This window comes from Pyrus communis, chromosome 12 (assembly GCF_041283825.1).
Source record: "Pyrus communis isolate YQ-2024b chromosome 12, ASM4128382v1, whole genome shotgun sequence".
NCBI lineage: Eukaryota > Viridiplantae > Streptophyta > Magnoliopsida > Rosales > Rosaceae > Pyrus > Pyrus communis.
Window position 1 is genome coordinate 22,435,937 of NC_142576.1, and position 12,499 is coordinate 22,448,435.

The window sequence follows — 12,499 nt, forward strand, 5'->3', positions numbered from 1 at the left end:
ACATCACTTGGACGCGTGCCCGTTCTCGGCAGCGCGCACAAACATAACTGAAGTGGGAAGTGCGGTCCGTGTGTTCGTTATAAATGTCAGCGCGCTTCCTCCTTGGCACAACAACAAGCTGCCCGCTTCCCCGATACCTCCTCGCCGCGCCCAAAATCTTCGCGTTTCGCCCTGGGATCTCCACACTCGCCATGTCCGGACGCACTAACTTCCAAGGCGGTCGCCGAGGCGGCCCTAACTCTGGCGGAGGCCGCCGCGGTGGCGGCGGCAGAGGTGGAGGCGGTCGTGGAGGTGGAGGTGGAGGCGGCCGCGGCGGAGAACAGCGTTGGTGGGACCCGGTATGGCGCGCAGAGCGACTGAGGCAGCAGGCTGTCCAGGTAGGCAGTGGGTTAGATTATGTGTTTTGCTTTGGTTAATTGAAATTTGAAGAGTTTAGAGTATCTGTGGTAAATTAAGGAGTTGTTTGGTACACACTTAACTCATTGGTTTCGAAAACAAACAAAAATTGGATATAATATGGGTACCAAACAGGCCCTAATGATAATGGATATGATATGGATAGCAGATAGAAGTTCTTGATATGGGTTGTTTGGTATTCTATTTGAAACGAATTTATAGTTTTCAAAAAATGATGAATGTAGCTAAATCACCTTGACTCGTTGGTTTCGGAAACAAAAAAGTTGGATTCTAGTGGATAACGAACAGCCTGTAGATGTAATGAATATGATATGCTTGGCAGATGGAAGTGCTTGATGAGACAGAATGGTGGGGAAAGATGGAGCAGATGAAGAACGGAGCGGAGCAGGAGATGGTAATTAAGCGTAATTTTAGCCGGAATGATCAGCAAATTCTATATGACATGGCTTATCAACTGGGGCTTTACTTGTAAGTAGCCTCACTAAGACATTATTTCGTACATTTGGTGTGCAATGCATAGTCCTCTTATTTATATTTTGGGTAAAAGCAAAGCTGCTTATTAGTCTTACAATTTCATTTTTTGCATGTTTTTTTATGCTTGGGGAAAGAAAGCCATGCATACAATAAAGGGAAGGCTTTGGTGGTCAGCAAAGTTCCATTGCCGGACTACCGGGCAGATCTTGATGAGCGCCATGGTTCCACACAGAAAGAGGTACGACATTACTTACTGATCGTTGGTACAATGCTTCAAATTTGTGCCGGAGTATTCATTTTTGTGTTTTGTACAGATTAAAATGTCTACAGAGACTGCCAATAGAGTTGGGAGTCTTTTGCACAGCTCGCCGTCACAGGGGGAAATATCTGTCAATGGGCCTTCTGGGTCAGGGCAGGGAAACAGACAAACTTCAGCTAGCGTAATTACGAGTAAACCTGTCGCCCAGTTAGAGCCTGATAATGTTAATGAGAAAGAGAAACTCAGCCTTCAACTTAAGGAGAAACAGGAAAAAATGAAGGTACATACATGCATATCATACTTCTTGTTTCGTTTAATGGGTTTTGTTGGGAGATTTATCGGTGCTATTGGTTATTTATGAGCAGGTGAGCAATAGTTTAAAAGCAATGCAATCGTTTCGAGAAAAGCTTCCTGCTTTCAAAATGAAGTCCGAGTTTCTGAAAGCTGTTTCAGAAAATCAGGTGCAATATTTTGCCAACTTTCATTTAAAATTGTCCTTTTTTATCCAGAACCTGTGCAAGTTGAACTCTTGTATGAATTGCTATTTATGATGTTTATTATAGTCTAAACGGAAAAAAAATGGTTTGAACATCTTCTGCACAGAGAGAGAGAGAGAACCTAATTGGGACACTCTGTGAGTTGCATCAGATGAAATTCATTGGTCAGTGTATTTGTAAATATACAACACCATTTCGAGATAGCTTGGTATGGCTCACGAGGCATTTTGCAATTTTGCAATGAATCCCCAGATGTGTGTACAGCTTACTTTTTGTAAATTTTAGGTTACACTTGTCAACCTTCCACGATAATTTGGCATAAAGATACACATTTATTTAGGTCAAAATTTGAAAAGTATTTCTTAGGTGTTTGCTAGGAAGAATAAAGGATGAAGGTGGAATATATCAACAGTATCGACTAGGTGTTCATCATTTTAGTTGATCTTGATCTAGTGGTCTATATTGATCTGATGACTAGATACTTTTTACAAATCTGTTCAGGAATAGAGGTTCTGTTAACTGTTTACCATATAACTGATCCTTTTTTCCAAAATGCCACTAATTTGCTTACACTTCTTAAATTTGTTTACAATCCAGGTCTTGGTAGTCTCTGGGGAGACAGGTTGCGGAAAAACAACGCAGCTTCCACAATTTATTCTAGAAAATGAGATCTCACGTCTGCATGGTGCTGACTGCAACATAATATGCACACAACCTCGTCGTATTTCTGCTGTATCTGTTGCAGCTCGTATATCCTCTGAAAGGGGAGAGAATCTTGGTGAAACTGTTGGTTATCAGATCCGTCTTGAATCAAAGCGCTCTGCTCAAACACGACTGTTATTTTGCACCACTGGAGTGTTACTTCGACAGTTGGTAATATGTTTTCTCTGTTTTGTTTCCAACAATTGGTTTAGACTGGTATCCTGGTTAGTCCTTGTTTTCTTCCCTAGCTAGCCTTCAACAACGTATTAATATGTTTTTTTTTTTTAACTTCTTGACTTGGATGTTGCTTGATGTGTAGCTTGATTCAGTCCTTAGGTTTATGTTTGTTCTGAGACCTTGAGATAAATAATTGTTTAGACCTCCCCTGGGAAAACAAGGTTTTTTTGTTTATTCACGAGTTATAATTTTGTGAATCCTAGCACTCAGAAAAGTAATGTTAAAGTGTATAATTATACTTCGCAAAACAATGGTGAGTGTTGGAACATTTGTTAGTCCATGTTTTAGAAACCTCCTCCCGTTTATTTTCTGTAAAAGCTATCATCTAGGGAATATTTTTCGAGTTTTTAAATTAGTTCTAATGATATTGGTAGTGGTAACAATTTTGTAACATTTAATACATTCTAAGTTACCTTAATATACTCTTTAAGTCGGTGCTATATCATTGATGGTAATATGGTTGTATTCCAATGGCACCATTATACATGGAATCTTTCTAATCCATTTAATTTATACTATCCGTGACAACTCTCTTGTATTTGATGTTGAACTACAGGTTCAAGACCCAGAATTAACGGGCGTGAGCCACTTGCTGGTTGACGAAATTCATGAAAGAGGCATGAATGAGGACTTTTTACTCATAATCTTGCGTGACCTTCTTCCTCGGCGTCCAGATCTACGATTAATTCTAATGAGTGCTACCATCAATGCTGACTTGTTCTCCAGATACTTTGGAAATTCCCCAACAATACATATACCAGTATAATTTTCTTCTTTTTCTTTTGATTTACTTGAATCTTTTGAGTTCAAATTTAACATACATGTTTAAATGTTATTGTTGTTGACAAATGGCAGGGATTAACTTTTCCTGTGGCAGAGTTATTTCTAGAAGATATTCTGGAGAAAACTCGTTACGCTGTCAAGTCAGAGTTTGACAACTTTGAGGGGGGGGATTCCAGGAAAAGAAGGAGACAGCAAGATTCCAAGAAAGATCCTTTAACTGAATTATTTGAGGCAATCCAGCATTCCCTTATTATTCTCAATGTCCTCATTGAAATCTACCTAATTATCTTCTAGTACACATTTTTAATACTTGTACATGTTTAGAGAAATGATCCAGCTCTTGGTTCATTAAAATATTTGATGGCATAGACTTATAATCAAAAGAATGTCTGTGTTTATAATTTTTAGCTTGAGCATTTCCTATATTGTTTGTGTTAAGTATTTATGAGGATAATGCTTTGGACATGCAGGATGCCGATATTGATGTTCAGTTCAAAAATTACAGCACAGCTACAAGAAAGTCTCTTGAAGCTTGGTCTGGTTCACAGCTTGATTTGGGGCTGGTAAATCACTTACTTTAGCACCAGCATGTTTCTGTTGCTTTGAAGAATGTGTTGCATCTCACTCTCTAATGAGCATATGCTGTCATGCTGAAGGAAGTTTTTCTATGTAGAAAATGAATTCTCGTCCTTTATTGAAAATGGATAAAACAAATTTGCATTCAAATCATCATAACTTTTGTAGGTGGAGGCGACAATTGAACATATATGTCGCAATGAGAGAGATGGAGCAATTCTTGTATTCCTTACGGGCTGGGATGACATATCAAAGTTACTTGACAAAATTAAGGGAAATAGATTCCTTGGAGATCCCACAAAATATATGGTTCTTCCCCTGCATGGGTCAATGCCTACCGTCAATCAACAAGAGATATTTGATCGTCCTCCCCCTAATAAAAGGCAAGCATGTAGTGTTGAAAGAATTTGAAGTTCTTTTCTGTTTAGGCATTGAGATTCATCATTTGATCTTATCTTCTATATTTCATGTTTTATCTCCATGTCCTTTGGATCATATGCTCTCGTCTATACGATTAAAAATCATTATGCTTAGTGTTTTCATCAGTTGAATCAATTGTTTGAACTGATTGAAAATGAAATATGTGCTTTTGTTGTGAGCTAACTTGTTGGTAATCAAAATTACCCTGCATGATCCACATTGTTATATTTTATTAAGACCTCCTTAATCTTGTTTACTTCACCTGTTTTCCAAATATTAAATTTCCTTGTATTTATGTTTTCAGAAAAATTGTGCTAGCAACAAACATAGCCGAGAGTAGTATCACCATAGATGACGTTGTGTATGTCATAGACTGCGGAAAGGCAAAGGAAACCAGTTATGATGCTTTAAACAAGTTGGCTTGTCTATTACCATCATGGATTTCAAAGGCTTCAGCACATCAGGTATAATTTACTAGCAGAAGTAAGAGAATATGAGGCTTTGCCTGTATTTTGGACTCGCTGAGACCAAGCCGGAACCATTTTTTGTTTGGCAAAATGAGCATTAATTTTATTGCTTTGGTGCAATGATTTCAGAGGCGAGGGCGTGCTGGCCGTGTGCAACCTGGAGTTTGTTACAGACTATATCCGAAAATGATCCATGATGCAATGCTCCAATATCAATTACCTGAAATCCTCCGGACGCCGTTGCAAGAGCTATGCCTCCACATCAAAAGTTTGCAACTTGGAGCTGTTGGGTCATTTTTGGCAAAGGCACTTCAGCCACCAGATTCTCTTGCAGTTCAAAATGCAATTGAACTTCTCAAAACCATTGGAGCTTTAGATGACACAGAGGAGCTTACCCCGCTTGGTATGTATCACTTTATGCAACTTATGTCTCTACTGAATATGTGCTCAGGTAGTTGACCAAATATCTTACGTAACAGGTCGCCATCTTTGCACGCTACCATTGGATCCAAACATTGGGAAGATGCTTTTAATGGGTTCTATGTTTCAATGCCTCAATCCTGCTTTAACAATTGCAGCTGCTCTTGCTCATCGTGACCCATTTATACTGCCAATAAATAGGAAAGAGGATGCTGATGCTGCAAAGAGGTCCTTTGCGGGTGATTCTTTCAGGTACAGCTCATTAAACTGAGGCATATTGCTGAGTGTTACAAGGTTGAGCTTGTTCTCTATATTATTGTATCTGTTTATTTATTTTCTTGCAGTGATCACATAGCTCTTGTGAAAGCTTTTGAAGGATGGAAAGATGCAAAACAAAATGGAGCGGGAGCAGGAAAGTCGTTCTGCTGGGAGAACTTTTTATCCCCTGTAACATTGCAGATGATGGAAGATATGAGGATCCAGTTTCTTGATCTATTATCAAATATTGGCTTTCTTGACAAATCCAGGGGTGCTAATGTAAGCTCCTTTAAGGGCTTGTTTGTTAATCGTTTTATGTTCTGTTTATTTGCTGCTTTTTTTTCCTAATTACAAGACAATATGGAACAAATTTTACATAAAAATTGAAAAGTTTAAAATTGTTTTTCAGTTTTCAGCGTCTAACTTTTAGTTCACTTGGATGATGTGCAATAACTAAATATAACATGTGCGTGCGTGCAGGCTTACAATCAATACAGCCATGACTTGGAGATGGTGTGTGCGGTCCTGTGTGCTGGGCTCTATCCGAATGTCGTTCAGTGTAAAAGAAGAGGAAAGCGGACAGCATTCTATACTAAAGAAGTTGGTAAAGTTGATATCCATCCTGCATCAGTCAATGCTGGGGTTCATTTATTCCCTCTCCCTTACATGGTTTATAGTGAAAAAGTGAAGACAACCAGCATTTACATCCGAGACTCTACAAATTTATCAGATTATGCTCTACTTCTATTTGGTGGTAGTCTTATCCCTAGCAAGACCGGGGAGGGCATTGAGATGCTCGGAGGTTACCTTCATTTCTCCGCATCAAAGAGTGTTCTAGAATTGATTCGGGTAATGCCTCTCGAGATCTTATGTTAAATCCATCACTTCTAGAGGACAGCAGTTGCTCCTACACTATTTTATTTGGATAGTGAAAACAATGTTCTGAATATTTGTCTTTCGTTATGGCTTTTTGCAGAAACTGCGTGGTGAACTCGACAAGCTTTTGAACAGGAAGATTGACAACCCAGGATTGGACATCTCCAGCGAGGGAAAGGCAGTTGTGTCTGCTGTGGTAGAGTTGCTGCATAGTCAGAATATACAATATTGAAAACTTTGTTCCTTTCGGACTGTCACGGTTTTGGTAAAATTTTTGCAGTAAAATTTTGTCTCCCATTATGTAATGCAGATGTAATTTTTTTCGTTTTCCATTTGAATGCGCAGCTTAATTTCTTGTGATGTCTTTCTTGTATGACGAGTCTTTAGAAAAAAAGTGGCTACGAAGTAATCGTTTACCATCATGTGGGCATCATAGCTTTTTCATCAATGAATATTGTTAAAACTAAACTTCGAAACAAGATAGAAGATTACTTTCTTGCTGATTGTATACTTCTCCATATGAAAGAAAATTTCTTGATGATATTGATTCAGATTCATTAATCGACAGAAGGGATATATATGGGACACAAGATGAATAAAGAAACATGGTGTAAGGATAATGTATAAAACAAAAATTGATAATGGAAATGACTTATGATTGTTTTTCATTCTTTGGTTTTAATAAGGTTTTAAAAGACGCTAATTACTAGTTGGGCGGTGGACTGGAGTCTAGCGCATAGGCAATTAGGCAGGGCCTAGTGTCTAGGCGAGGATTTTTAGAACAGTGATTTTAATTTTCATGCTGTATACAATTCCATATATACTTTTCCACATTTCTCCGATCAACTCTTCTTTTATTCATTCTCTATTCCGTGTATATTTTCCTTTATATTTTTATTCAAAATTAGAACGAAAAACAAATTAACTATCAAATAGTACTGGATTGTACTAGGGAAAGACATTTATTGCTTCATATGGATCGCACTTTAGCTCTTAAGGATGATGGAACTTAAGTATTAAAGGTAGGGTTTCGAAGCCTTAAAGATTAGTCTAAATGGTGAGGACGAGTGAAATAATGAGTTAGGATTAATATATGTTTATAGTTTAAATTTATGTTTATAGTTTATATTTCTCTAATTAGAAGGCCAGAAGCATACTTTGGTGTCTCAAGGCTTCACAAAAAAAAATATATTGGATTGAAAAGCCCCTTAAACAAAAAAAATTAGAAATGACCAAATTTGATGCATGAAAACACGCAAGGGCAATTTTGTAAAAACAAAAAACATAAATCTGAAATTCGTTTTATATTTCTCTAATTAGAAGGTTAGAAGCACACTTTGGTGTCTCAAGGCTTCACAAAAAAAAATAAAAAAAAGGAGATTGGAAAGCCCCTTAAACAAAAAAAAAATTAGAATTGACCGAATTTGATACATAAAAACACGCAAGGGCAATTTTGTAAAAAAAATATAAATCTAAAAATCCGTTTTATTAGAAGTAAAAAAAAAAAAAAAAAAATTAAAAAGGGGGAAGATGTGATGGACTAAAAACGCTGACTACTAGTCGAGTGGCAAACTAAAGCTTAACGCATAGGCAGTTAGGCAGGTCCTAGCGCCTAAGCGATAATTTTTAGAACAGTAGTTTTAATTTTCATGCTATATACAATTCTATATATACTTTTCCACATTTCTTCGATTATCTACTCTTCTTTTATTCATTCTCTATTATGCGTATATTTTCTTTTATATATTTATTCAAAATTAGAACGAAAATCAAATTAACTATCAAATAGTACTAGATTGTACTAGGGAAAGACATTTATTGCTTCATATGGATCGCACTTTAGCTCTTAAGGATGATGGAACTTAAGTATTAAAGGTAGGGCTTCGAAGCCTTAAAGATTAGTCTAAATGGTGAGGACGGGTGAAATAATGAGTTAGGATTAATATATGTTTATAGTTTATATTTATCTAATTAGAAAGGTAGAAGCACACTTTGGTGTCTTAAGGCTTCACAAAAAAAAAAAAAAAGGATTGAAAAGCCCCTTAAACAAAAAAAATTAGAACTGATCAAATTTGATACATGAAAACACACAAGGGCAAATTTGTCAAAAAAAAAACATAAATCTAAAATTTGTTTTATTAGAAGAAAAAAAAAATTAAAAAGGGGAAGACGTGCTGGACTAAAGAGATATTAGGCCAACCGACCTGGTGTCACATCCCGGCCCGAGCGGAACCACTTCCCTAGCTCGACTCCACCGTAGCACGATATTGTCCGATTTGGGCTTACCATTCCCTCATGGTTTTGTTTTTGGGAACTCACGAGCAACTTCCTAGTGGGTCACCCATCATGGAATTGCTCTAGCCCCCTTCTCGCTTAACTTCGGAGTTCCTACGGAACCCGAAGCTAGTGAGCTCCCAAAAGGGCTCGTGCTAGGTAGAGATGAGAATATACATATAAGGATCACTCTCCTGCCCGATGTGGGATGTCACACCTGGCCAAAGAGCTATAAGGCTAAAAATAGCTCAAAATGACACGAAAATCGTCTTCAACCAAGGGCTAGGCCAAAGGGCTTGTAGGCCCCACGAGGCCAAAAACATGAAATTAGGCCAACCGGCTGGCCTATTCCAGCCAGCCCCAGGGCGGCCCAAAGTTTGAATTGCAACAGCTACATGGCTTTAGTATGATGCCAGCTAGCAATGGCTAGATGACATCATGCTGATGCCAGGTTACTGTTGCATTTGAATTTTTTTTCCAGACAAAATTTAAAAAAAAAAATTTCTAATTTTTTTTTTCCTATAAATACCTAAGCCATTCCTACACCATTTCTCACATAATTTTCACCATTCCATACTATCTTTAAATTATATGAGAATTATGAAGATGATGATTATAGTCTTTAAATTGAAGTTGTTGTTGTCTTTAATATTTAAGTTGTAGTTTTTAAATTTAAGTTGTTGTAGTTTTTAAATTGAAGTTGTAGTTTGATAAATTCTTCCACAAATTTCATTTCAATTCAGAATTAGAGAGACATGCACAGAGTTTCCATCTTACGAAATTCCCAATTACTTCTCAACCAGGTTCGCTACATATTATCTGATTACACAAATTTTTTTTTTTAATAGCAAATTGTTTCTCCGTTCATTGCAGAAATAAAGGAGAAGAGAACGAGGGCGAGGGAGAGGATGAAACAGGGAGACAAATTGACAAAGAGTGTCATATCCCCGCCCCGGGCGGATCACTTCCCGGGCCCACTCCACCACCGTAGCACGATATTGTCCGCTTTGGGCTTACCATTCCCTCACGGTTTTGTTTTTGGGAACTCACGAGCAACTTCCCAGTGGGTCACCCATCATGGGATTGCTCTAGCCCTCTTCTCGCTTAACTTCGAAGTTCCTACGGAACCCGAAGTCAGTGGGCTCCCAAAAGGCCTCGTGCTAAGTAGAGATGAGAATATACATTTAAGGATCACTCCCCTGGGCGATGTGGGATGTCACAATCCACCCCCCTTAGGGGCCCGACGTCCTCGTCGGCACACACGCGGCCAGGGTTAGGCTCTGATACCAAATTGTCATATCCCGGCCCGGGACGGATCACCTCCTGGGCCCGCTCCACCACCGTAGCACGATATTGTCCACTTTGGGCTTACCATTCCCTCACGGTTTTGTTTTTGGGAACTCACGAGCAACTTCCCAGTGGGTCACCCATCATGGGATTGCTCTAGCCCCCTTCTCGCTTAACTTCGGAGTTCCTACGGAACCCAAAGCCAGTGAGCTCCCAAAAGGCCTCGTGTTAGGTAAGGATGAGAATATACATTTAAGCATCACTCCCCTGGACGATGTGGGATGTCACAAAGAGTCTTCCTCGGTACAACTTCTCAACTCTCAATCTTAATCTTTTATTCTCAATTCTCAATCTCAATCATTTCCTCTTGTCAATCTTAATCTTAATATTTTTAGTTTGTATCTCTTTAGATTAATTCAAAGGGTTGTTTATATTCCTCCTGCGTATTAGTTTATTTTAATTCATTAGTATAAATTTTCATTTTTATGTTTCTTCTGCCAATGAGTTTATTTTAATTAATTAAATAAAATTTTCATTTTTGGTTTTTGGGTAAGTGAATGTTTGAAAAATTTTAATTTGTATAATCAGTTTTGAAGTTGGTTTCACAGAAAAAATATGGGAAAAAGTATATTTTGCACCATCCGACTCTCCCCTTTCATTTGTTTTATTGCAAGAAGTATGCTTGAAAATTTCCATTAATTTCTTTATTATATACTAATTTATTAGTTAAATAATGGTTACTCATTTTTCAGAATTTAAAGGGTGGGGTGATTTTAGTTTCACTGTCCATTTTAATATGATGTTTTCCAATTTATATTGATTACTTATGTAATGCAAGGTGGATGTACTCATAAATCTTGAGTGACCAAGATATCACTATCAAGTTTTTAAGGTACACTAATATGTATTTTTATGTTATTTTTTTTGTGATTTCATGAACCCCTGATTGTGTTGCACTATTATGTTAACAATTTCTGGTTTAATTTTATTAAGGTATTGTATTGGATACAAAATGACACCAATTCCATTCAATGTATGTATATTGATTATTGGCATGTATGGTGAAATAATTTAAAAATATTATTAGTTTTATTATTTGATATGTTTGTATATGTTGCGTGACTAATTTGGACTTCAAGTTTGTAATTTTACTGTGATTTTTTTGACACATAGGGTTAGTTTTCTCTTTGCACATCGAAGTTGTCTTTTTGTGCGGTTTATTTACTCAGTTTGATGATAATTTAAATGGTGTATTCATATGTGACTTTTTTGCTATCATTTGGACATAAAGTTTCATTTTTGTGGCATTTGTGATGTGGGAGATTAATCATGAACATCTTGTTTAGCTTCGTTTTGTTTATATGCTTCTCTCTTTTCAAGTTGAGAGGCTTGTAGTATCTTAATTTAAATATAACGGTGCAAAAGTGCATACAAATTTTTAGCCAAAAAAATTATAATGAAAGAATGTCTCTTTACAAGTAAAAATTTTATAATTAAACATTGTATGTTGCGCTTAGCACATTGTAACTATAAGAATGTCTTCAAGTGTGAACAAATGTAAAAGGAAAAAATAACTCTAGACGCCGTGCGTAGCGCGCCATGATGAAAGGCTTTTCGCATGCACATAAGCACATGCAGAAAAGCTAGTATTTCTCTAATATAATTTAAAAATAGAAGATGGGATCTTGCGGGCGATAATTGTTAAAGGGAGAAAATATGAACCTATTAAACAGAAAATATTAGTTTTTTATATGTGAGGCAGCATTTTTCATTGCATATAAATTAGATTGTCATGGCACAAAACTTTTCTTTTGTAATTTTAATGAGATATTTTGCTACTATGTAAAAAAAAAATGATTGACACTTAGAGATGAAATGATGTTTTATATGTAAAGAGTCAAACAATGTTTTTTTAAATGCCCAAATTTGGTCATGTAATCTAAATGAACTGAAAAAGGACCAACTCATGTAATAGATACTGTTCTAAAAATCAGCCTAGACGGCACCTAGGCACTAGGCGGTGGAGTGCCACTCAGATTTAGTCTAAATCGCCAATGAAAGTCGAACATCTTATTGGGTGACTTTTGGACGGATCTATGCAGGATTAGGCAGAGTTAGGCGGAGTTGGGCGGAGCTGGTCGGGGCTAGGTGAAGATAACTAGCTTATGTGGAGAACGAAATCTGGAAAAAGAAGTTTCAAAGCACTGGAGACTCGCGAAGAAGATGAAGTCTGTTTGAAACTTACCCGACGTCGTTTAGGTTTAAATAAAACTTTTTGACTTTTCAATTGTTTAGCTTTTTTATGGAAAGGGATCATCTCCGGATCCCTTTCCACCTAATCTACCTAGTTCAGGATCCGGACCATTGAAATTTGATCAAAATTATCACTTTAAAAGGACCCCTGTTTGTAGCCGTTGGATCAAATTTCAATGCCTTCGATCCCAGATTAGGTGGATTAAATGGAAAGGGATCCGGAGATGATCCCTTTCCCTTTTTCACCTCTCTAACCGGACCCACCATCTTCTTGTTTTGCTACCATTTCGCCTCCATTC

General features: G+C 37.3%; 1 protein-coding gene across 3 annotated transcripts; it reads left to right on the plus strand.

Annotated features, from left to right (window-relative positions):
* The first annotated feature begins 83 nt into the window (after window positions 1-83).
* Window positions 84-6,805, plus strand: LOC137746208 (RNA helicase family protein). 3 transcript variants are annotated; one of them, XM_088681387.1, is made up of 17 exons: window positions 84-249; window positions 319-377; window positions 740-885; window positions 1,030-1,129; window positions 1,206-1,430; window positions 1,516-1,611; window positions 2,245-2,520; window positions 3,143-3,346; window positions 3,442-3,600; window positions 3,840-3,932; window positions 4,114-4,328; window positions 4,670-4,829; window positions 4,962-5,235; window positions 5,312-5,504; window positions 5,597-5,789; window positions 5,991-6,359; window positions 6,487-6,805. In XM_088681387.1, exons 1-17 carry the CDS (start codon window positions 84-86, stop codon window positions 6,616-6,618), a joined length of 3,060 nt encoding a protein of 1,019 aa, XP_088537513.1. In that variant the 3' UTR covers window positions 6,619-6,805. The 3 variants fall into 3 exon arrangements, with proteins under 3 accessions (XP_088537513.1, XP_068342386.2, XP_068342387.2); XM_068486285.2 differs by having other exon boundaries at window positions 84-377; XM_068486286.2 differs by lacking the exon at window positions 84-249 and having other exon boundaries at window positions 342-377; window positions 1,026-1,129.
* The last annotated feature ends 5,694 nt before the right edge of the window (window positions 6,806-12,499 follow it).